Below are 26,852 nucleotides of genomic sequence, written 5' to 3' on the forward strand. Positions count from 1 at the left end.
AACTAATATATATATTGTTATATAATAAAAATATACACTATAACTGTTTTAATTATTTTTAAATTTGTACGGCCCTAGTACTTTTAAATAACAATGTTCTTATAATGTAAAATGGTTAGTTGTGGAAGTAAATATTCCAATGGTTATTCTCTTAAAAAAATTTCTCAATGTTAATGTTAGTCATGTTCTTTTTTTAATTCCTTTTCTTCTCCTTCTCCATTTGAAAGTAGAACCAATATTACGGTTTCTACAACTTCTATTTCTTAGAATTCACTATTCACAGTTTCCATTCTACTATTCATTTTACCTTTTTTTTCTTTTTTTCTTTTATAGGTGTTATTATCGAACGTTTCTAGCTGGTTGTTTTCCATAACTTTGAACGTTTGGAAGAGGAAAACTAAAGAAAAGGGATGATTTCTTGTTTTGTTTTCTTTTTGAAATTGTAAAGTTAGAAAACTGGAAGAAAGAAGTTTATTCTCAAAGATATCACCATACAAACTTTTAGTAACTTAATAGAAAATTTTATATATATATATATATATATATATATATACACATATGTATAGGAGTCGTACGTAGAAATAGAGATGCAAAGCAAGCGAAAAGGGTCCAAGAAAAGAGACATGGAAAGTGAGAAAGAGTCGATCACTTCTCTTGGTCGAGAAAAAAGAGGATAAGCGGGTATTCTGCTCGCTCCCGCATCGCCAGGATCTCGACAGGCCTTACACTAAAGTGGAAAAGTATGAGATGATGATTCCGAAACAAGATCCGGAGATCATCCACGGTAGAGTCTTGAGCTCCATCCGCGGCTTGATCTGTTTTGAAGACTTTGACCAAGTCGTCATTTGGAATCCCACCTTGAGACAGCATGTCGTTTTACCCGACCCTAAACTCTCGAGGCCTTTAGTAACCTTTCTTGGGTACATCCCATCGACGACCAATATAAAGTGTTGTGCATGACAGGTAATCACGATCCACGGAGAGAACAGCTTCGGGTTTTTACATTGGGAGATCAAGAGTCATGGAGAGTAACCGAATTTCTCCCTCCTCCACTGCGTTATAGGGACAGCGAAGAACGTATCATCGGGGGGATATGTCTCAACGGCATTCTCTATTATTACATTAAGGGTTACATTGGTACTTTGGAGAGTTTCGATGTGAGGTCTGAAAAATTCAAAAAAATACAGATGCCAAAGGGTGTGTTTGGTCAAGTAGAATATCGTTGGGGGCCTGTTCTAACAAGCTACGAGGGAAGATTAGCCTGGCTATGTTCTAATGGCAGACGTTGGGTCCTCACAGATGCCGAGAAACAGGAATGGTCCGAAGGCCGCTATTCATTTTCACATCTTTCTGAACTTCCTCGGATGGATGGTCCATATGACAACAGTTTTCTACGACATGGCGGTGTGACTGACAATGAGGAGGTTGTTTATATGGAACAACCAAGGAGACGACCATTTTATGCTTTCTATCGTGACATGAAGAAGAACACTACAAGATGGGTCGCTTACGAAGAATTGACTGACTGTGCGTCTAATTGTGACTGTTTTCCCAATCACATCGATAACCTCATGACTTTGGCGGATCTTTCTTTTCTGTAGCTTATCCTTTAAATTTCAACTTTTTATTTGGATTTTCAGATTTTATTTATGATTTGATATCGTCATTTTTATAATAATAATAATATTTTTAATGCTGTATGGAAACTGCAACCAATAAGAATGAATACGAGGGGGATTTTATTCTCAATTTGCCAAGCTATTCACTGATAAGAATCTCATAGAATTAATAAGGTTTAATTTGTTTTTAATTCAAGAGACAAAAAAATTTCAACATCTAATGCTGTCAAGACAATCCTCATATCAGAATCGATTAGGCTGATTAGTAATCTTTGTTGGAACTCAATTTTAATACATGTGTTAAAATTAGAGTTTGTTTGAATGAGAAATGTTTTGTCCTAAGATTGTTGCTTTAATAGCACAAAATGGATAATGTGGAGAAGTCTAACAAGGTTGCTAACCTTAGGCAAGTATAGAGAAATGTGAATCTATACTAAACCAAGCGCGCACACCAAGTTGAGTTAATGTAAACTCGGACTTGAGTCACCAAGCTAAAAAATCTCTTTAATTTCTGATTAATTTTGTGGTTGATGCCAAAAATTATTTCAGTATTTATCTCCACTAAGACCAAAAACGTTTTTGGCATTTTTCCTAAGCTATATAATGCTTCCTCTCATTCCACTAGTATATACGGTGAAAAAAGTGAACAAAAACAATCTCTTCCACTCTTCTCTTTATTTATTTTTCATTTTTTAATGAGAGTACACATAGAATAAAAGTTTGCTAAACTTCTTATTCAAGTGATGTGAATAGAAGAAAGATGCAGTTTTATCCTACGACTCTAATCGCCATACAACCGTCACACTATGGGGCTTTTTTTGAGTTAAGGAAAGAGATTCCTAAGTCTCGACTCTGCAAAAATTCATTGTCCATTTCGATTAATCCATGGTATTTCTGTATTTATTCAATGTTCTTGTAATCTATCTCACAATTATTCAGATTGTGCCCCTTTGTAAATTAAGGTCCTACAATCTTAACTCAAAAAAAAGAATTTTTTTTTTTGCTTTTATGCACTAACCGATCTGATAATTGTGAAGTTGTTTTTGGTTGTAAGAGCAGGTTCTATATGATGTATGAGTTCTATATGATGTAATCATACATCATATAGATTTGGTTGAATCAGTTCAACAAAATACCAGAAAATAATCGAAGTAATCAATTTATTTGATTTATTTCAGAGGTAATCAATCGTAAGCCTTGTTATGATATTGGTTTCTTTGTGAAAAGCTCAATTTATTTAGTCTGATTTTATTGGATATAAATCATGCGTGAATCAACCAAAATTTTGTTTTGATGTTTTCTTGATACGTTTGATTCTGGTTTTTATTAAAATCAATCAAGCAAGCTTCATGGCTCATTCGAAATTTTATTTTTCTTTAAAAGAAAAAAAAAAAACTGTCTCCACGAGTTTAGTGGTTTGCTAAGTCTTAGCATTGTTCTCGCCATTGACTTCAATTTGTGAAGAATAAGTTAAAAAATTTCTGAAAAATGGCATGCTTCTAGTTAACTAATATAAGTTAATAAATAAAAGGTGTTACGTGTTAAATTGCTAATGCTTTAACTTGGTATAAAAGGTTATTAGTTCTGAATTGGTTTTGTTCTGAACGTGTTACTTATTTAACAATAACTTTGACCAGTTCTCATTTGCCTATTATTCCCAATTTATTTGCGGTATATTTAGGAAAAACTTCTAAATTATTTGAGCAATTTATTCTAGAGAATAAAATTGTGTTAATTTCTAGGCTTTGCATTTATGAAAATTAGTTATCTTAGAATTTTATCAATTCTAGAGATTTAATCTAATTTGTTATTGCAAATTATTCACATTGTTCAAATTGTTTAAGATGTGATATTGGACATCTAAAGTTGGATAACATACAAATATAATTATGTGTCTTTTGAACATATATGTTGAGTATGCTTATCATATTAGTAATCTGAATCAAATATATGTATATTTCTGATTCATTTTATAGATTGACTAATAAAGATAATTAACATGACAACAAATATGATGAGTTGACATCCCATCCTCGGAATGGTCTACCATATATAATCATGTGTGTTATATTGGAATTCTGATTTTTATTTGAATGTCCACACTTTACTCACACTGGTTGTGATAGAGGTAATAATGGTTAAAAATCTAGTGAGTTGACACACCAAATTAAGTTTGATAGTGGTCTGCCACATACGTTGTATCAAGTTCTGATATTTATCAAACTTCACATTAATATCTATAGCTACAAGCATAAGATTAATGATGGATATAACTCAATTTTTAGGTGGCATGAGCAATTTTTATTCTTATGACCATATTGAAACTAAAGATGTACCTAAGAGTGATGTAGATTTTTCTTTAAAAACAAGGAAAAAAATTAACTCTTAATGAATGATGCCTGGAAATATGCATGATTTTGAGTTATCTCATGAAATGTGGGAGGAACATGTCTTACCAAATATATTCATTGGTGAGAGGCCACATGAACTTTGGAAAGGTAGCATATATTTGTATAAATACCTTAAAATGTGGAGGTGCATAGCAAAAAGCGCAATATCACCTTTAAAAAAAATGACATGAATATTTGCTAATATCATATTTTCAAATACATATACTTCAAATGTATCTACATGGATATAGTTTGATATTTAAATCCCACCATAAAAATTTGCTTAAACAAACTAAAAATATTTTAGTGGGAAGTTTGACAATTATGGCATGAGGTTACAAAATATGATTCTAGTAATATAGATTACTACATATCTGGTAGGAATCATTTGTCTCAAGTTCATTTGCAAGGATGCTATTTGTGAGATTCAAATATGATATGGTAGGAATCATTGGTCTCAAGCTCAATCTGGTGGCCTATGTGCATATACTAAGTCATCACATGAGTAATCCATGTTGTAAACAATGGAAAACTATATCTAAAGAGTGAGCTTCTTGTGATATCCTAAAAGAACCAATAATTTTGAGGGATACAATTATATTAATTGGTTATCCCTAGAAACTAAAAGTCCACAAGCGGATTTATCTTTATTTTCTAAATTAAATCTGTGAAACAGATTAATTTTGAAACATATGTTCATAGCTTTCAATAAACTAAAGGAACTAAATGTTTCAAAACTTGGTAAAATATTTCATGATAAAAAATTAGTGATCAGACACTAAATTTTATGTATAGTGGTTATTAGTATCTTTTACGAAGATGACAACAACCATTAGAAAATTTATCTCAAACGGATTAATCTCAATGGATTATATCCAGTTGGACAACCTATAATGATTCGATTAATAAATGTGTGTCACGAGGTCAAATTGAAAAATCATCAAAAGGAATGGGTGTAAAGCCTATGAATTAAGAGGACGTTTGGCAGTAACTCTACCTAAATGACTAGAGATCCCAAGAAATAGGTTCAAGGGGAAAACTAAGTCAAACTTAACCCACCAAAAGCACTGTGAGACTTCGGTTTCTACCCAGTTCCTAGGATGATTATACAGTGCTACTTGTATGTTGTTAAGGATAAGCATTAGATTTTAATGATTCCATAGCTTCTATAGCGGAGTATTACTCAATACTTTTCATGGTCAATCACTTAATGAGTGTGAAATGAGACCGTTTCTAGGAGAATGAATGTAAGGCTATATTCTCTAAGTTCACTAATGAAGACCAAGAATAGTTCATGGCCACAATGAATACAATAGAGAACCTAATTTTGTGAGAAAATGAAACTGTGCGATAGATGTTGTCTCGGTTTCCACTAAAGTTCTGTTCGAGTAAACCCGATATCTATTGTCAATGACTGGTACAAAACTGAAACATGCTACCAACTCATTTGCATTGGAGTTTTCGTTTGTACTCTCAAAAGTCTTTTTATCGAGTCTTTATTTGTTTATAATTATTTCTATTCATGTGGGGGATTGTTGGAACTCAATTTTAATACATGTGTTAAAATTAGAGTTTGTTTGAAATGAGAAATGTTTTGTCCTAAGATTGTTGCTTTAATAGCACAAAATGGATAATGTGGATAAGTCTAACAAGGTTGCTAACCTTAGGCAAGTATAGAGAAATGTGAATCTATACTAAACCAAGCGCACACACCAAGTTGAGTTAATGTAAATTCGGACTTAAGTTCGGTTTAGATAACGGTTCGGGTGTATGGATGATGATCCAACAACCGATGTTTTTATGTCAAAGTTTTATTTTATGTAATTGATCAGTACATAAACAAAATTTTGATTATGAAAATAAACAAAATCTTTTAGAGAATAAACTTGGTCAAAAGTCATTAATTCTTGTTAAGAATGAGACTTGGTCACCAAGCTAAAAAATCTCTTTAATTTCTGATTAATTTTGTGGTTAATGCCAAAAATTAATTCAGTATTTATCTCCACTAAGACCAAAAACGTTTTTGGCATCTTTCCTAAGCTATATAATGCTTCCTCTCATTCCACTAATATATACAGTGAAAAAAGTGAACAACAACAATCTTTTCCACTCTTCTCTTTATTTATTTTTCATTTTTTAATGAGAGTACACATAGAACAAAGAAAATAGAATGAAGATAGTCTGTATACAGTCAGATCAGGTTATTGGTTAGGATCTCTGGTTAGGATCTCATTTACCTGAGAATAACCAAATATTGCCAACGCTTGGTAATGTGGAGCTTAAGAAACGGATTTGGAAAACCAAAGCTCCCCCTAAACTGAAGCATTTCATTTGGAGGCTATTAACCTGTAGTCTAGCAACTGGAAACAATTTGAAACGAAGACATATCCTCAGAGACGCACAATGTAGACGTTGTTGTAGTGCTGAAGAAACAGAGGATCATCTATTTTTTGAATGTCCATATGCTAAGCGAATTTGGCACGCTTCGGGCATTTCAAATATGATAATTAATAGCTCTTCTATATCTTTGGAAGATAAGGTATCTGAATGTTTGCAAACCTGCCTCTCACCACGATTACATCATTTTCAAGATCTTCCACTATGGATCTTATGGAGGCTTTGGAAGAGTAGAAATACTCTCATATTTCAAAACAAAGACACACATTGGGGTTCTCTACTTCGATTCGTAAAGAATGATGCTATGGAATGGAGACAGAATGGGCAAGGTGATCTGAACTGGAGAGGAACACATACTTCTCAAAATATTCCAACAGGACTGCATAGATGGAAATGACCGCAATACGGATGGAGCAAATGTAACACTGATGGGTCATTCATCAACACAGAAATAGCTAGCTCGGCAGGTTGGGTCATCAGAGATAGTGATGGAATTTACAAAGGCTCTGTACAAGCAACAGGTAGAAGAACACAGAGTGCCCTGGAGAGTGAGCTACAAGCAATACTAATGGCGCTGCAACATTGTTGGAGTCTAGGCATCAATCAGCTTATACTTGAAAGTGATTGTCAGAAAGCAGTAAATATTATCAACAGCAAACAGCTTCATTTCGTGTTTTACAACTGGACAAGAGAGATCAGAGCATGGATGGGCAAATTTCAAAGGATTAAATGTCAATGGATTGGAAGAGATGCAAATACAGTGGCTGATAAGTTAGCAAAAAATATAAGGGAGGATGTCTCTTTTAGTTTTAATACATATGTCCCAAGAACAATATCCAATTTGCTTCATGTAGACTATTTACACTCTAATTAAGTAATAAAGTGATGTTATAAAAAAAAAAGGGTTTGCTAAACTTCTTATTAAAGTGATGTGAATAGACGAAAGATGCAGTTTTATCCTGGGACTCTAATCGCCCATACAACCGTCACACTACGGGGCTTTTTTTGAGTTAAGGAAAGAGATTCCTAAGTCTCGACTCTGCAAAAACTCATTATCCATTTCGATTAATCCATCGTATTTCTGTATTTATTCAATGTTATTATAATCTATCTCACAATCTGAATGGTTGTGCCCCTTTGTAAACTAAGGTCCTACAATCTTTTGGTTTCTGAATACTACACAAAAACCATTCCAGCCATACCGACAGTTCCATCAGCAAGTCCGTTAAGGAAATCCATTGATCCTAAACACAGACCTTATTTTATTATTAGTGGTTATATCTTCTTGCTTTTGGAGTGATCACTGATCAGCTTTATGTGAGAACCCAAATTAACATGAGAAGTGATCTGTCTGTTGTGAGGAAGCTTCTGGTATAAATTGTTTCCATTGTTCCTGATGGAGTTGTATGCTTCTTTACTATATAGTTATTACTCAAACATGGATGGCATTATTGCCATATCAATATGCGACATTGTAGATAACGTCTTTCATTGCGATCCATATTAAGAATGGCATGTTACAACCAAATATATAATATACTCCTCCATGTTAACATGTAAATGAGTTATGAGTATATTCTTCTAAATATCTAAAAGAACATGAAACTCTCTATCCATAATTGCAAAGTTTCAAGTTTTTTCTTTAAGGAGACTATGACGAGAGTATAATGTTAGAAGAGCTAGAAAAACAAGAAGAAAACGTAGAAATACTTGCGTAAGGACTAAGGAAAAGAAGTGCGAGATTTTACAATATGATCATATGAGAGTAGGTCATCGTAATAGCCTAATATATTGTATACTTAACGCTCTTTAAGAGATTACTTATTAAGAGACGTATCATATTATGTTATGATATGCTGAACAACATAAATAAGGTTTAATTTGTTTTTAATTCAAGAGTCAAAAAAAATTTCAACATCTAATGCTGTCAGAATGGATTAGGCTGATTAGTAATCTTGTGGTTTCTGAATAGTACACAAAACCATAGAGTATATATTCAAACGTTACATCATTATTCAAATAAAGTAATAAAACTTTCCAACAAACTAAGACACTTCTAATAGATAGCTTGTTCGATGTCATTCCTTCAGACCAAAGTTTTCAGCTCTATGTCTTGAATGATGTTGCATATCTTATCGGAGAATTCCTTCATCCAAATTTTGTTGGGCCTGGGAGGAGGAAGAAACCGGATGCATCACATAAGTGACGGTGAGAAAGGAGGTGTCTTCATGCGAGTCGATGCTGAGGGCACGAACGGAAGTGATGACATCCTCAGAAGTCACCAGCATGCTACTGCCAGAATTGTCGAAGCAAATCTCACGCACCACCCTATTACCATCCGTGCCTAAGTGGAGAGAGACGCAATTCGTCTCCTCAATAGAGGGGATCTCCAGAAGTGTTTGACCAAGGGAGTCTAGAGAGCGGACCACGTTGAATAGACAATCAGCTGGAACTTTGTGTTGGATCAATAAAGCCCAATGGCTTTGTTCATAAGTCAAAAGAAATGATTTTGGGTTTCGTTTAAATGAAAAGCCCAGAAATAGTAACAGAGAAGTATGAGTTTGTCCCACATGGGGGAAGAGAAGCAAAAGTGAGATGTTTATATAAGGGATAACACACTCACTTGTTTAAACGAGCCAGAGAAGGAAGAGACTCCCCACGCGTGCGCGCCGCCGCCGGCCGGCTCGGCTCGGTCTTGGTCTTGCTCTTGGTGGAGGGCCTCTGGCCCAATAAGAATATTTTTTTTGGACCAAATTAAGCTCTAAATTTTTGCCATTTCATTTCTAAAAAACAGCATGATGTTCGTGTATAAACGACACGTAGTTTGTCTAAAAACGACACGAAGTTTGTTTGTTCGAAATGGATCAGAACGAGTCAACAGAAAAGAGATCTTGCGGAGAAAGTTTCTCAACTCACCACTCCCGAGATTTCAGAGATATTTTCGCTAAACGTGTGCAACAGTTTCGAAAATCAAATCCGGTTCCCTTCTTTAAATACTCGCCTCCTCTTCATTCATTTCTTAATTTTTTCGAAAGCTAAATACCAACAAAACTCCTAAGCGTAAGTCTAGAGAGTGTTTCGTAGATTATTAGTTCGTAGAGGTTCTTCACGAGTGCCGCGTGATAACCCATCATGGTTTTATCCAGGGACTCATGTTCGTACAGATCCGTCGCACTAACGAAGCGAATATTAAGAGTTAAGGAAAGAGATTCGTCTCGACTCCATGGTTTCATTTAGATTTCGGTTTCGAATCGTCTATATTTTCCTTAACATCGTATTTATATTATCGTTAGTATCGATCCGGTTTTACGGCTTCTACAATCTTAACTCTTAATCGCTTTATGTCTAAAGCTCAAATCGGGTTGAAAAACGATTTATAAAAACGAGTTTTCGAACGGTGTTTGCGATTTGCTTTCTAGCTCTTCCGCGAAATGTTTATTCTTATTTCATAACGGGGTTTGCGATTTGCTTTCGAGCACTTCCGCGAAACGTTTGTTCTTATTTCATAATCGTGTTTGCGATTTGCCTTTTAGCACTTCCGCGAAACGTTTATTGTTTATTTCATTACGCTTTGCGGATTGCTTTCTAGCATTTTTCGCAAAACGTTTTTGATACAGTCTTAAAACGTTATATACATGAATCATTTCAGTAACCGCTTTCTTAAGCGAGTTTGTGAAACATTCTAAGTCTATAAAAATGGTTTCTGCGAACACTTATAAGCGAGTTTGCAAAACGTTTTCTCAAGACTTATATCGATATGATTTGGTTCAAACACCAAAAATGAACATCGATTTTAGACTATTATTTTATTTAAAATAATATGTTAATTGTTGAATGGAGTACTAATCCGTTTTTCATGTTTTCTCTACAGAGAAATGACGAACGATAACAACACCCCCATTGACACCAAAAATTTCAATCAGACTCCACTCAACGTTGCAGCCACTGATGCAACTGTGACAACCGTTGGAAACATCACAGCGTCAACCGCTGTAGCAACAACAAGCACTGCTGATGAAACCACTCGCTGGAGTCTATTCGGTGCTGGTCTTTATCAGACGGGTTCATTTTCAGCAACTACAAGTGGTCCGGTGGCAGTTCAAACTCCTCCGGCTGTCCCTAGTGTGTTCACTCAAGGACTGATGCCAGACAAGTTTGATGGCAAAGGCTTCAAAACGTGGCAGAAGAAGATGATATTCTTCCTGACAACGATGAAGCTGGACAAGTTCATCCAGGAGGACAAGCCCCTTATGCCTTACGGGATTGATGATGTTCACAGTCTTGCAACTGTTGACATATGGGTGCATTCCGACTTCATCTGCAAAGGTTACATTTTGGGTCGTCTCATTGACCCATTGTACAGTGTCTACTGTGAGATCCCCAGGGCGAAAGAGCTATGGAGATCACTGGACAAGAAGTACAGAGGTGAGGACGCTGGCTGCCAGAAGTATGTGGTCTCAAAGTTCCACGACTTCAAAATGGTGGATTCAAAACCCATCATGGATCAGGTGGAAGCGCTTCAGCTCATTTTTCCATGAAATCGCTGCTGAAGGAATGTCCATCTGCGAGACATTCACAACTCTCAGCTTCATTGAAAAGCTTCCTCCAAGCTATGCGGATTTCAAGAACTACTTGAAGCACAAAAAGAAGAAGATGGGGCTCGAGGAGCTCATCATGAGGCTTCAGATGGAATCCAGAAACCGAATTACTGACAATGTCACTGCTAAGGAGCACAGTGTCAACATGGCTGAGCACAAAGGCAAAGGAAAGGCACACGCCCATTCTCCTGCCAAGCTTTCCAAAACTGTTGCAGCCCTGAAGGCTTTTGGAAAAAACTTCAAGAACAAAGGTATTGAAATCAATGCGAATGCGAATGTGGAGAAGTTCAGGGGAAATGTCACTACTGCCACAAAGTGGGGCACAAGACTGTTGAGTGTCGCAAAAAGATCAAGGATGAGAAGGCTCAGGCAAATCTCACTGAGGAGGATCTCATTGCTGTGGTGACTGAAGCCAACATGGTTGAAAGCAACAACCCCAAGGAATGGTGGTATGACACTGGTGCAACCACCCACATTTGCACCGATAGGGCGGTGTTCAGCACCTATGAGAAAAGCAAGACTCAGGAGAAGCTCAAGATGGGAAACACTGCAGTCTCCAAGATTGAAGGACGCGACAATGTGATTTTGAAGATGACATATGGACGTGAGGTCACTTTGACAAATGTGAAGCATGTGCCTGACATGAGGAAGAACCTGGTCTCGGGAACCTTGCTCAGCAAGAATGGATTCGCCACAAGTTTTGAGGCGGACAAGCTCGTGATAAGAAGAATGGGATGTATTTGGGAAGAGGGTATGTTAAGGGTGGACTTGTCAAGTTGAATGCAATGACAGTCCTTCCGAAAGTTGTAGCTCCAAAAGTTTCAATGAATAAGAAAGAGCCAGTTGCTTATTTGGTTGAGTCTTTTAATATATGGCATGAAAGATTAGGCCATGTAAACTACAAATCTATACAAAGATTAATGAATTTAAATCTAATTCCTAAATGCAAAATAAGTAAACAAAAATGTGAAGTATGCGTACAGGTTAAGCTCACAAAAACGTCATCACCTCGTGTTGAAAGAACTAATAAACCTCTAGATTTAATTCACACCGATTTATGTGATTTAAAATACATACAAACTAGAGGTGGGAAAAAGTACTTTGTGACCTTCATAGATGACTGCACAAAATATTGTTATGCATATTTATTACATAGCAAAGACAAAACCTTAGAAAAATTTAAAGAATTTAAACTCGAGGTCGAAAATCAGCTTAGAACAACTATTAAAGTAGTTAGAAGCGACAGAGGAGGCGAGTATGATGGTCCATTCAATGCATTCTCTAAGGAACATGGAATAATCCATCAAACTACAGCTCCTTACTCACCAGAATCTAATGGAGTTGCTGAACGGAAAAATGACTCTAAAAGAGATGACGAATGCAATGTTGCAGGAATGTGGGTTACCCCAGAACATGTGGGGGGAAGCGTTGCTTACCACTAATTATATCCTCAACAAAATTCCACACAAAGTAACTGACAAAACACCATATGAATTATGGAAAGGTAATTTACCTTCGTATAAATACCTCAAAGTGTGGGGGTGCTTGGCAAAAGTTGCGGTACCGCCACCAAAAAAGGTCACTATTGGACCTAAAACAGTGGATTGCATCTTCATCGGATATGCACATAATAGTAATGCTTATCGATTTCTGGTACATAAATCCGAAATATCAGACATTCATGAAAAAAAAGCCATGAAATCAAGAAATGCATCTTTTTCGAAAATATTTTTCCATATAAGGAAAAACAAGGTTTAAAACGAACTCGAGAAGAAAGAGACAATGACAAGAACTCAGAAACTGAAACTGTAATACTCCGTCTAAAAAAAAAAAAAAGAGAAGGCTCGGAATAGTATCGGCGGGAAGTGGAGTCATCGAAATTTGACTACAGTTTAATGATATGGTGCAATGTCATTAAATGTAAGTCAATAGCTTAATTGGATAATTAAACCATTTTTCAAAGAGTAGTGACCAATGAATGTGGAGTTTTGGTCACCAAATTTGGGTTAGTTAATCATGCTTAAAAGGAAAGAAAAGACAAAGAAATATTTTATATTTGACAATCACGTGTCCAAGAGAGAAGAGGAGAAGAGTGAATCATATTTTGCCTTGCATTGTCATCATCACGTGTCCATCTTGGAGGGGAGACACTACGTGGAAAAAGAAGAGAATGACAAGGTCAAGGTGACGTGGTCATCAAAGAGAGAAGGTGGGGCAGCTGTCACAAATCTATTCATCTGGTTTTACTATAAAAGGAAGGTGGATCTTTGCCATTTTCTCACAACATCAACGACCAAAAGAGAGGAGAAGAGAGAGAAAGAGAAGAAAAGAAATAAAGGGAAAAGAAATAAAAGAAAAAGAAAGGAAAGAAAAGAAAATAAATAAATTAGAGAATTGCTCGGAGAAGCAAGACATGTTACAAGATTGCAGGATTAACGGTACAGAATTGCGGGATTAACGGTACGGAATCAAGACGAAGATTGGAGGGGATAAAAAGGGTTTGGTCAGCTTCCGGAATCAGAAAGTCAAGCCACATCGCTTAATCACTGTGAGTCACGGTTAATTGTTTGTTAACGTGTTTTTAATGCAGGTCCCTGACATAGGAGACGGTTTTCGAGCTAGGATTGTCGGACCGGTCTAGGTGTCAGTTTGTGGATCCGAGGCTTGAGACGATGTCTGGGCTAAGTGGATAGCAAGACTAGTCTAAGCACCCGGATTATTGTGATTGTGTGATTATTATATGTTGTTATAGTGTGTACCTCGTGTTGGTACTGTTGTATGAGAACCTCGTGGTGGTTCTAGTAGTAGTTTGCAGGTCATTGCTTCCTCAAATGGTACCACTAAGCCGGTCGTGGTCCGGAAAGTGGTGGGCTCGGTTTAACTTGGCTTGATCACCAAGGCCGAGTGTCACACGTGGATGTGACAGCCCCCGGCGAGTCCGATAGAGGACCGGGGCACGGCGATTCCGATTGAGGACCGTGACCGGGCGATTCCCGAGCGCCTACGCCTGTGTGGTGTAATAGTGAAGGGATTGCCGGTGTCCCTTATGTGGAGGAAGAATGATTCTGTTGGGCCCTAGGAGTATATATATGGTTGATTGATGTGATGACACTCATAAAGAGTGTTTGGATTTATTATGGTTTAATTGTTTACTGCTTAATCATTTAAAATTTAATATTTGAATATTGATTGTTGAACTACCCGTCTTGCTTGTGTTTGGGGTTAGTTTAGAATGACGGGTAGTTGTATATGCTAGATAGGGAACCCTGGCTCACTGAGTGAAACTAGTTCACTCACTCCTCACATCCTTTTTGCAGGTGACCAGTAGAGAGGACCGTAGCACTCGCGGAACTGTAGAAGCTGGTGTAGATTGATCATCTTTTGCTAAAGACTCGTTTTCAAGATATATGAATGTATGTTTTACTTTCGACTGCGTCCATGGACCCTATGTATAATATTTTGGTCTTGTGAACTTCATGTTTTATATATATAAAATAAAGTATGTTTTATATTCGTGACGTGTTGAATCTGATATTAGGTTAGTCCAACCTAACACAACTCTATTACTCGGTACGGGTTGCAAAGCCTCAGGCCGAAGATTAGAGAAAACAAGTTTTATGGATATTCTGGGTTACAGAATTATGTTTTGTGACTTGGAAAGTCTATTCTAAACCCGTTGTGACACTTCTGGACTTGGCAGAAGAAGGTCGTTCGGGCATGTTCTTGTTTGATTGTTGCCCGGCTGACTGACCGATGTCTAAAACGGTTCGGGGGTGTTACAGAGGTGGTATCAGAGCATGGTTTAGATCATACGGTCAATCACGCGTTTTTCGTGTTTTATCGAGTCAAATGTGTCGCAAAAGATGTATTAGGAAACCAGCAGAGTCCCGCTCTAATTAGTATTCTAAATAGGAATTCCTTGTTTGTGGATTGCAGATGGCAAGGAGGGGAAGGAGTGATGGGGGACATGATTGGATGCTGGGTATAGACAGAGTCCCAAGAAGAAGGGTACTGGGATATGAATCCGAGGGGAGAGTGCAAACACCGCACACTAACCAAGGATTAAGTGAAGAAAACGTAGGAAGAAACAACAATCTGTTTGGGCATGATCAAGAGATACCACCAGAAGAAAACTTTCCACCAAACCGTACTGTAAGGGGAAGACCAGAAACAGATGATAGCGAGTCAAGTGTCCAAGGACCAAGACCAATTAGGCGGAACAACCCGATTGAACCAGAAGTTCATGATCAACCACAACAAGGAGAAGGAATGGAGCACACTTTGAAGATGCTTCATGACGTGATAGCGAGGTCACTACAACAACCTCAAGTGCAACCTCAGCCACTCGTGCCACCACAACCTTCAGTTATTACACCGATGTTACCATTGATAGCTGCCATGAAGAATATGAAGACACCACATTTTGAAGGAGGTACAGATCCATTTCAAGCCGACCAGTGGCTTCGAATTATGGAGAAAAACTTTGAGACGCTGACGTGTTCCGAAGAGTCTAAGAAGAAGATGGCAGTGTATTACTTAGACAAAGACGCAGCAGAATGGTGGGAGAGTAGGGATCGCCAAGTAGGATATCTGGTCACCACTTGGGCGGCATTCAAAAAAGAATTTGAACGCAAGTACTTTACTCCTGAATCCAAGCGAAGGCTTCAACGCCAGTTTGCAAACTTGGTTTAAGGAGATAAGACGGTTAGAGAATATGAATCTGAATTTATGCGACTGCGATGACACGTGCTACGAGGACAAGATGATGAGGAAACCATGATCTCTAACTTTATGTTTGGTCTAAAACCAGAGTTAGAAAATAGACTGGCAGTCGGGAACTACGAGAGTCTGACCGAGCTAGTGGAAAAGGCTGTGAATGTGGAGATTGGATTGGAAGCTGAGAAGGCGGCAACTAAGAAATCCAAGCAGCATCAAGAAGGAAAGTATGGTGGAAACCAAAGATCTTTTAAGGGTAAAGATAAGGAAAAGGAGTCGGGAGGGCCAAGTCGACGATCTCTGTTCACAGGGAAATGCTTTAACTGTGGCAAGATAGGCCATAAGTCAAGTGAATGCTATGGGAAGAAACCTGGATCCTTTCAGTCAAACTCCTACAATCCTACATGTTTCACGTGTGGAAAGAAAGGGCACATCTCTACCCAGTGCAGCGTTGATACCTTGCATATTTGCATTGTTTTATCCATTCATTCATAATTATTTTCATTATAGAGATTAGGATTTAGACATGTTTAGGTTGCATTTTGCATACATGAGTCTCTATTAGGTATTGGAGTGCCACATGGAGTTCTTGGGGCTATTTGGATGCATTTGGAGCTCAAAGGAGGTGTAAAGATGATCACTGGACGAGCAGAGCGTTGGGAGCGACTTCCCGGAGCGACACCAGCAAGTCGCTCTGACCTGCCTTTTCAGAGCGACCTTACCAGAGCGATGCGGAGAAGTCGCTCGCCATTTCATCCCGGTGGAAGCCGAAAACTGACCCGGAGCGACCTATCAGAGCGACCACTCCAGGTCGCTCCCGAAGCCCAGAGCGACTTGGCCAGAGTGACACCCCGAGGTCGCTCGCATTTCTATCGCATGACGACAACACAATGGAGCCAGAGCGACCTCTCGCAGCGACACAGCGAGGTCGCTCCCGAAGCATGGAGCGACTACTCGGAGCGACGAGCGGAGGTCGCTCGCATTTTCATCACTCGGGAACGCGAGAACGAGTCCGGAGCGACCTCTCGCAGCGACACAGCGAGGTCGCTCCCGAAGTGTGGAGCGACTACTCGGAGCGACGAGCGGAGGTCGCTCCGCGTTTTATTTCTGCTCGAACTTATGATTTCTCAAGGGCCTTTTGGTCATTTCATGATGCACGTTTTTATTTTCTAAACCTATGTTTTAATACTCTGTAAGCCACCAGGAGGCAGGGCTATCTTTTGTTCTGAAGAAAACCACCAAAAACCTTGAAAAAGGGGATCTCTTTGATTCATTGATCACATGTTTTACTGTTGATTTCTATTCTATTATCTGTATTTTCTCTGAATGATTAATCTGAAATCCAATATGGGTTTAAGAGGAATCATGGAGATTAGTGAGTAATCACCTTTTGAATTCATGGGTTAGGGAGATTAAGGGTGATTAGGTTAGTTCTAGGATGTTTTAGTGTAGATCATTCTTGTTCCTTGCTAGTAGAGTATTCTTAATGCATCTTCTGAGTTGGCCACTCAAAAGTTGATCAATAGGCATTTCCCACCCGAAAGGTGTTTGATGAAATGCCTGAGACAACTCTCCTAAGCTTTTAGTATACTTTGCCAAAGACATTTGTTGTTAAAGATGCTAAGATAGCTAATAGACTTGTTAGTAATGATTGCTTTCATATTATTCAACCAAAGACATTTGATGTTTGAGATATGTTAGCAAATGAGTATTCATCTAGACATAGAGCTTGCTTAGAATTGTGTCTAGGCTTAAGGTTGATAGTTTGATTGATCATTTGCCATCCTTAGTTCGATACTTGATCACCCAAGGTCTAATCCCTATGCCCATGAGTTCTATTTTCCCTTAGTCAAGAAAGTATCATTCTGTTATTGCTTTCTAGTTTTAGTCATAGCTTAAAACCCATCTAAATCATTGGTTGCACTTAGATTAAGTGAGTACTTGCATTCTCAGTGCTTTGATATCCCTCAGAACTGGTTCGACAATCATTATACTACAACATTTGTCTTAGGAGCCTTGAAAACTCCTAACATCAAATTGGCGCCCTTGCCAAATTCTGAGTAGATTTAAACATTGAGATTTAGTCACTTGCTTGAGACTAAGTCATTTTAATTTTGTTTTGTTACTGATTCTTCTTCTTCACCTACCTTTCACTTTCAGGTGTATGAACTTGAGGAGCAGGGGTCCATCAAACCTAGTTCCAATAGTAGCAGACATCAGAGCTTTTGAGAGGGAGTGTGCTAGAGCTAGAAGAGAAGAAGAACACCAGGCCCACTTGGATATTGATATGGCAGATCCACCGCAAGGGGCAGAACACCAACCGCGGGCAGCTCGACCCATTGGCACTTACGACCGCCCCAACATACATGGTCACAGATTCGGAATCCGAGCACCAGCTGTGGCAGCCAACAACTTTGAGGTCAAGTCAGGACTCCTCAACGTGATCGAGAACAACAAGTATCATGGCTTGGCTCTGGAGGACCCATTTGATCACTTGGATAGGTTCGACACCTACTGTGGGTTGTCAAAAACCAATGGTGTGTCCGAAGATGCCTTAAAGCTCAAGCTATTCCCTTTCTCTTTGGGGGATAAGGCACATCAGTGGGAGAAGTCTCTACCCAGACACTCTATCACCACTTGGGATGAGTGCAAGAGAGCATTCTTGGAGAAATTCTTCTCATCCTCAAGAACTGCTAAGCTGAGAAATGAGATCTCCAGTTTCCAACAGAAGAACTTGGAAGGATTCAGTGAAGCCTGGGAGAGATTCAAAGGCTACCAAGCTCAATGCCCACACCATGGTTTCTCTAAGGAGAGCTTGCTGAGCACATTCTACCGTGGTGCTCTTCCTAAGTACAGGGCCAGACTGGATACAACTAGCAATGGGTTCTTCTTGGGGAGAACTGAGGAAGATGCAGAGGAGCTGGTTGACAACATGGTAAAGAGTGATGCAGTCTACAGTGGAGACCACGACAGAAGCAGTCGAACAGATGATAAGCAGACGAGGAAGGAGTTGAAAGCTCTACAGGATAAGATCGACATCCTCCTTGCTGATAAAGCCACACAAGAGCAGCTGCACTTTGTTGGTAACCCAAGCCAAGATACACCACCTGTTGTCCATGAGGTTGAGGGCTTGGAAGGTCAGGAAGACCTGTGTTTCATCAACAACAATGGTAGCTGGTACAAAAAAGAGCCCAACTTTCAGTACAACAACTACCAACAGAAATCCTACCCCAACAACCAACAGAGTGGTTATCCGCCTCGAAACAACCAGCAAGGCAGCTATCAACCTCATCAAAACCCCTCATCTGGTTCCTTTGCTCCTCAAGGGAGCAGCACTGACACCCTGCTGAAACAAATCTTGGAGTCTCAGACTAGAAGTGAGAAGCATGTTGGATATGAGTTGAAAAACCTTCATTCCAAGATTGATGGAAGCTCTTCTTGTGCTCTTGGACCTATGATATTTGAGAAATGTCTCTGCGATTTGGGAGCTAGTGTCAGCGTGATGCCTTTGTCTGTTGCAAAGAAGCTTGGATTCACTCAGTACAAGAAGTGTAAACTCTCTCTGGTGTTAGCTGATCGTTCAGTGAAGTACCCTGTGGGCATCTTAGAGGACCTACCTGTGAAGATTGGAAAATATGAGATACCTACAGATTTTGTGGTGCTTGAGATGGGTGAGGAGGCTCAAGACCCATTGATTCTTGGAAGGCCATTCTTAGCTACAGCAGGAGCAATTGTTAAGGTGAAAGCGGGCACGATTGATCTCCATTTGGGTAAAGGGCATGTTCTCCACTTTGACATCAAGGAGAAAATGAAGAAACCAACTGTGTTCGGGCAAGCCTTCTACATTGAAGAGATGGGCACTCTTGCTGATGAGCACCTTGAAGAGTTACCACCTGAGGACGACGAGGAGGGAGCATCTCCCTCTACTCATTCTCCATAGAAGGTAACACACTACTTTCCCTTGTATATACCATTTCGTTTTTGCATATTAGTTTTCTCTTTTTGGGTATCTCTCTCTCCTTGACAACACAGAGACTGTGTCATTTAAGTTTGGGGGCGGTACCAAGTATTTGATCACGTTTGCTTTGATGATTTTGAGTCTCATGCATTGCATTATACATATATATTTGCATAAAAAAAAAATTCATTTAGTTTGCATCATTGGCACTTCTAGGAGAGTCTAGAGCATATAGGTTGCATTTACTTGCATTGGGAGCAATGAGTTGAAATGCCTTGTAAAGAACACTACTTGCACCTGAATAGCTTATGCACCTCTCAAAAACACTTGTATGCTTCGAGCCTTGAAGACTCTTCCTGAAACTTGTTGATTGCTGAAACTCAGTCTTTGAAGCCAACTACAACCTTATTTGAACTAAACGAACTTAATGCTTCTTGCTCATGGTCCCTTGTGTACTGAGTCATGGCTATACACACCTGAGTTGTCACATCCTTTATGCCAATCTTATTCTGACAAACTCTAGTGGTAGACCACTCCCAAAACCTTTCCCTCCTTTTAAGCTTTCATTGTTTGATGAGTGAGGCCTTCTTCGGAAAGTCTTACATGTGCATAATGTTGAGAGTATCGGGAACGACAATGCTTGATCTTCATTCTTGCTAGATTGGGCACTCTATTGTCTAGCTATAGGTGGGAGGTGAGAGTTGTGATTATGATTTGGGAGCAATGAAAAAGGAAAAGAAATGACTCTTTGTGTTTAAGTGAATTGTCTTATTGGGATAAGTAGAAAAACCTCTAGCTCAAGTTATGAAAAGTCTTGGCCCCCATCTAAAAAAAAAAAAAAAAAAGAGAAATAAAATATGAAAAGAAACGAAAAAGAAAGAAAAAGGGGGCTAGCAAAGTTGTTAGGAGCTAAGTAATGTTTTGAGGTTGTGAAAAATCCCTTGTAGATTTCAAAGAGAAGGAGTTAATGTTCTTAGGATCTTTTGGTGAGAGATGTGAGTTGGGTTTGGCATTTGAGAATGATTGTGTAATTGTATGTTTGGGAAAAGGGTAGAACAATGGAGATTGAGCATTGTATGCATGAGTTGATCCCTTTCTTAGATATATTATGTGCAATGTCAAGGCTACTTGTTTCGAGAGTAAACCACCTTAAAGATTTTATGTTTCGAACCTCTTGAATCACTTGAATAAAAGTCTTCCCTCACCCAACCAAATGACTTGGACCAACTTACCATTTGCAAGAATTCACCTGATGTTTTGTGCTTAATGAATGTGAGATTTGGTTGATTTGAATGTGTGGATGCATGATGATGAGTTTAAGGGCAAAAAGAGTTGAGATAGGCCTAGAGAAGCTAGAGTGTAATAAGAGAGTGTGCTCATGCTGGATTAGATGTTGAATTGAGTGCTAGTTGTGTTTCTTTTGGCTAAGAGCTCCCATTTTCAAACCTCTCTCCCTATGAGTTCTAGAAAGTTCACTTGTGGACAAGTAAAAGAACAAGTTTGGGGGAGTTGATACCTTGCATATTTGCATTGTTTTATCCATTCATTCATAATTATTTTCATTATAGAGATTAGGATTTAGACATGTTTAGGTTGCATTTTGCATACATGAGTCTCTATTAGGTATTGGAGTGCCACATGGAGTTCTTGGGGCTATTTGGATGCATTTGGAGCTCAAAGGAGGTGTAAAGATGATCATTGGACGAGCAGAGCGTTGGGAGCGACTTCCCGGAGCGACACCAGCAAGTCGCTCTGACCTGCCTTTTCAGAGCGACCTTACCAGAGCGATGCGGAGAAGTCGCTCGCCATTTCATCCCGGTGGAAGCCGAAAACTGACCCGGAGCGACCTATCAGAGCGACCACTCCAGGTCGCTCCCGAAGCCCAGAGCGACTTGGCCAGAGTGACACCCCGAGGTCGCTCGCATTTCTATCGCATGACGACAACACAATGGAGCCAGAGCGACCTCTCGCAGCGACACAGCGAGGTCGCTCCCGAAGCATGGAGCGACTACTCGGAGCGACGAGCGGAGGTCGCTCGCATTTTCATCACTCGGGAACGCGAGAACGAGTCCGGAGCGACCTCTCGCAGCGACACAGCGAGGTCGCTCCCGAAGTGTGGAGCGACTACTCGGAGCGACGAGCGGAGGTCGCTCCGCGTTTTATTTCTGCTCGAACTTATGATTTCTCAAGGGCCTTTTGGTCATTTCATGATGCACGTTTTTATTTTCTAAACCTATGTTTTAATACTCTGTAAGCCACCAGGAGGCAGGGCTATCTTTTGTTCTGAAGAAAACCACCAAAAACCTGGAAAAAGGGGATCTCTTTGATTCATTGATCACATGTTCTACTGTTGATTTCTATTCTATTATCTGTATTTTCTCTGAATGATTAATCTGAAATCCAATATGGGTTTAAGAGGAATCATGGAGATTAGTGAGTAATCACCTTTTGAATTCATGGGTTAGGGAGATTAAGAGTGATTAGGTTAGTTCTAGGATGTTTTAGTGTAGATCATTCTTGTTCCTTGCTAGTAGAGTATTCTTAATGCATCTTCTGAGTTGGCCACTCAAAAGTTGATCAATAGGCATTTCCCACCCGAAAGGTGTTTGATGAAATGCCTGAGACAACTCTCCTAAGCTTTTAGTATACTTTGCCAAAGACATTTGTTGTTAAAGATGCTAAGATAGCTAATAGACTTGTTAGTAATGATTGCTTTCATATTATTCAACCAAAGACATTTGATGTTTGAGATATGTTAGCAAATGAGTATTCATCTAGACATAGAGCTTGCTTAGAATTGTGTCTAGGCTTAAGGTTGATAGTTTGATTGATCATTTGCCATCCTTAGTTCGATACTTGATCACCCAAGGTCTAATCCCTATGCCCATGAGTTCTATTTTCCCTTAGTCAAGAAAGTATCATTCTGTTATTGCTTTCTAGTTTTAGTCATAGCTTAAAACCCATCTAAATCATTGGTTGCACTTAGATTAAGTGAGTACTTGCATTCTCAGTGCTTTGATATCCCTCAGAACTGGTTCGACAATCACTATACTACAACATTTGTCTTAGGAGCCTTGAAAACTCCTAACATCAAGCGTCAACCGTCCTATCCCAGCTACGCCAATCACTGTCCATCCTCCTCCAGCTCCACCTGCAATCGCACCACCGCCAAAAAGGCAAGCTATAGGAGGTAGAGTTTACGCTTTAGAACTAGAGGATACTAAACCTCCAGGCCCATCTAAGGGTCCCATCACAGGTATTTGGGTTCTTTAACCTTACTAGATTGATTTTGTGTTGTGTGATTGCTTGTGATGGATTGGTTAATTTATGTTGGATAATTATTATGTTGTTGATATATATTGATGTTGTGGCAGGAACTTTACATGTTGCGGGGCGTCCCACACATGTATTGTTCGACTCCGGGGCAACACATAGTTTTGTGACCCCTGAGGTAGCTGCCGAGTTTGTGGGATCATTTGTGATTGACAGGATGGATGTGGCTGTAATGACTCCCGGAGACCAAACCCTCCAAGCAAAAGAATGCCTCAGAAGAGTTCCATTAGTCATTTGCGAGAAGATGTTCTTGGCAGATTTGTTCGTGGTGCCCTTAAAAGGATATGAAGTTATCTTGGGCATGGATTGGTTATCAGGCTATCGGGCACAATTAGATTGTGTAAAAGGTCGTATTTCGTTCAAGGAGAACGGGCAACGGCAAATAGTATTCTACGGGATCAGTCCAAGTAAGTATGTGTCTTTAGTAGCTGCCTTGAGAGTGGAAGATTTGCTCAAGGATGGAGAAGCGTATCTGGTAACAGTAACTGCTAGTGAAGGATCCGCTAGCAATGGAGTTGAAATTACAGATATTGCGGTAGTACAAGAGTTCGAGGATGTGTTTGCAGCGTTGAAAGAGTTACCTCCACCTCGGAGTAACCCTTTCACAATTAACTTGGAACCTGGAGCTAAGCCGATAGCAAAGACTCCCTACCGCATGGCACCTGCAGAGTTAGCAGAGTTGAAGAAACAACTTGAAGATTTAATGGAGAAAGGTTTCATAAGACATAGCTCTTCACCATGGGGAGCTCCGGTCTTATTTGTTAAGAAGAAGGATGGTATCATGCGGCTTTGCATTGATTATCGAGGAATCAACAATATCACCATCAAAGATAAGTATCCTCTTCCGGGGATAGACGAGTTGTTGGATCAGCTAAGGGGAGCAAGTTTGTTTTCGAAGATCGACTTGGCGTCGGGCTATCATCAGATTCCGATTTCAGAAGGTGATGTCATGAAAACTGCGTTTAGAACTCGTTATGGACAATATGAGTTCGTCGTAATGCCTTTTGGCCTTACTAATGCACCGGCGGCCTTCATGAGATTGATGAATGAAGTCTTCCACGATTATCTCGACAAGTTCGTGATAATCTTCATCGATGACATTTTAATATATTCCAAGACAGAGGTCGAGCACAAAGCACACTTGAAGCTAGTGTTGGAACGGTTAAGAAACCAGAAGCTGTATGCCAAGTTCAGCAAGTGTTCTTTCTGGAAAAGAGAGATCGGGTTCTTGGGGCACCGTGTGTCTGGAGAAGGAGTTTCCGTAGATTCGGAAAAGGTGAAAGCCATCGAGGAATGGCAAAGGCCATCAATGGTAACCGAGGTAAGAAGTTTCCTCGGGTTAGCCGGGTATTATCGAAAGTTCGTCAAGAACTTTTCTTCGATCGCTAAGCCCTTGACGAAGTTGACCGGAAAAGGAGTTTCGTTCATCTGGGGAAAAGAAACAGATGAAGCATTTCAGAGACTGAAGAAAGCTTTGACCACAACACCAGTATTGGCATTACCTGAACAAGGTAAACCTTACACTGTGTACGCAGATGCTTCTAGGGTTGGGTTGGGTTGTGTGTTGATGCAGGAAGGCAAAGTAATTGCTTATGCATCAAGGCAACTCAGGAAACATGAAGAGAACTACCCAACACACGATTTAGAAATGGCGGCAGTGGTGTTTGCGTTAAGGATTTGGAGATCTTACTTATATGGAGAAGTCGTGGAAGTATTCACAGATCATAAAAGTCTCAAGTACTTGTTCACACAGCCTGATTTGAACCTCCGACAAAGGCGATGGATTGAGTTTGTGGCGGATTACGACCTGAAGATTCAATATCATCCAGGCAAAGCTAATGTAGTCGCAGATGCACTAAGTCGTAGAAAGATGGCATCCAATGTTGGAAAGGAAGTGGAAGCGTTATCGAATGAACTCAAGTTGATGACATTACGGGCAATTGAAGGAGAACCAAGTGAGCCTTTAGGCATGCGTGCCGTAAACCAAGCAGGTTTACTCGCACGGATCAGAAAAGAGCAAGAATGTGATGAAAAGCTAAAGAGAATCATCGAGGAAGTCAAGAATCATGAAGGTGCAAACCCAAGTGGCTATCATGTGGCATCAGATGGTACACTTTTACTAATGGAAGGATCTCAGTACCACATGGAGAAAGGCTACGAGATGAGATTTTGAAGTCGGCGCATCATTCGTTACTCAGTATCCACCCCGGGAGTACGAAAATGTATCGAGATATCCGAAGGTATTATCATTGGCCAGGAATGAAGAAATCAGTGGCGCGATGGGTGGCTCAATGTCAAACTTGTCAACAAGTCAAAGTCGAGCATCAGATTTCAGGAGGGTTGTTACAAAGCTTACCAGTACCTCAGTGGAAATGGGATTCCATATCCATGGATTTCATCACTGGGTTACCCCCGGCTCGAGGTAGATCAAATAACACAATATGGGTGATTGTTGACAGACTGACGAAGGTGGCGCACTTGTTACCTATGAAGGAAACTGATAAGGTAGAAGTATTGGCAGAGATGTATGTGGACCAAATTGTGAGGTTGCATGGTGTGCCAACAGATATAGTCTCAGATCGAGATCCTAGATTCACCTCAAATTTTTGGAAGGCGTTACAAGAAGCAGTGGGAACTAAGTTATTCATAAGCACTGCGTATCATCCCGAGACGGACGGCCAAACCGAAAGAACCATTCGCACCATAGAGGATATGATGCGGATGTGTATATTGGATTGGGCGGGAAGCTGGGAAAAGCATTTACCATTAATCGAATTCTCCTACAACAACAGCTTTCATTCTAGCATAGGTATGGCACCATATGAGGCGCTTTATGGGAGGCCATGCAAAACACCTTTGTGCTGGACCGAAGTTGGAGAAAGAAGAGAGTTCGGACCCGAAATTGTAGAAGAGACGACGAAAAAGTTGGAGATCATTCAAACCAATATGAAGAAAGCGCAGGATAGGCAAAAGAAGTACGCTGATCAATCAAGGCGAGAAGTGGTGTTCAGTATTGGTGATTGGGTTTATCTAAAGGTGTCAGCTCAGAAAGGAAAAGATCGATCCGGGAAAGTCGGGAAACTAGCGGTAAGATTCATCGGACCTTATCAGATTATAGAACGAATCGGAGAGGTAGCTTATCGTCTCCACCTACCTGAAGAAATGAGGATGCATCCGGTGTTTCATGTATCAATGCTACGGAAACATGTTCATGATCCCAAAGCTATTGAGATGGATCAAATCGAAAACCTGCAAACAAACCTCACTTATCTAGAGGGGCCGATCCGAGTAGGTGAACGTCGAATACGGAAACTAAAGAACCGAGAGATTCCTCAAGTCCAAGTCTTCTTGGGTAAGCGAAACCGTGTGGTCGTGACCTGGGAGGATGAGTCGAGATTCAAAGCATCGCATCCAGAGTTCTTCCATGAAGATGTAGTGATGGAAGAGGGGGATCCATCGAAACCCTAGAGAATTCGGGGACGAATTCTTATAAGGGGAGGAGGATGTAATACTCCGTCTAAAAAAAAAAAAAAAGAGAAGGCTCGGAATAGTATCGGCGGGAAGTGGAGTCATCGAAATTTGACTACAGTTTAATGATATGGTGCAATGTCATTAAATGTAAGTCAATAGCTTAATTGGATAATTAAACCATTTTTCAAAGAGTAGTGACCAATGAATGTGGAGTTTTGGTCACCAAATTTGGGTTAGTTAATCATGCTTAAAAGGAAAGAAGAGACAAAGAAATATTTTATATTTGACAATCACGTGTCCAAGAGAGAAGAGGAGAAGAGTGAATCATATTTTGCCTTGCATTGTCATCATTACGTGTCCATCTTGGAGG

At 39.6% G+C, this 26,852-nt stretch overlaps 1 protein-coding gene and 1 non-coding gene across 2 annotated transcripts; one reads left to right on the plus strand and one right to left on the minus strand.

Annotated features, from left to right (window-relative positions):
- The first annotated feature begins 956 nt into the window (after window positions 1-956).
- LOC111202571 (putative F-box protein At4g21240) lies at window positions 957-1,601 on the plus strand. The gene has a single exon (XM_048765890.1). The coding sequence runs from the start codon at window positions 957-959 to the stop codon at window positions 1,599-1,601; it is 645 nt and encodes a 214-aa protein (XP_048621847.1).
- Window positions 1,602-18,415: 16,814 nt separating this feature from the next.
- On the minus strand, window positions 18,416-18,522 carry LOC125592094. Its single transcript, XR_007327944.1, has one exon. It is a non-coding gene; the product is annotated as a small nucleolar RNA R71 (small nucleolar RNA).
- Window positions 18,523-26,852: the final 8,330 nt, after the last annotated feature.

This window comes from Brassica napus, chromosome C8 (assembly GCF_020379485.1).
Source record: "Brassica napus cultivar Da-Ae chromosome C8, Da-Ae, whole genome shotgun sequence".
NCBI lineage: Eukaryota > Viridiplantae > Streptophyta > Magnoliopsida > Brassicales > Brassicaceae > Brassica > Brassica napus.

What these genes read in the sequence shown, in the direction of transcription:
- LOC111202571 (XM_048765890.1), top strand. Translation starts at nt 957, where the DNA reads ATGACAGGTAATCACGATCCACGGAGAGAACAGCTTCGGGTTTTTACA.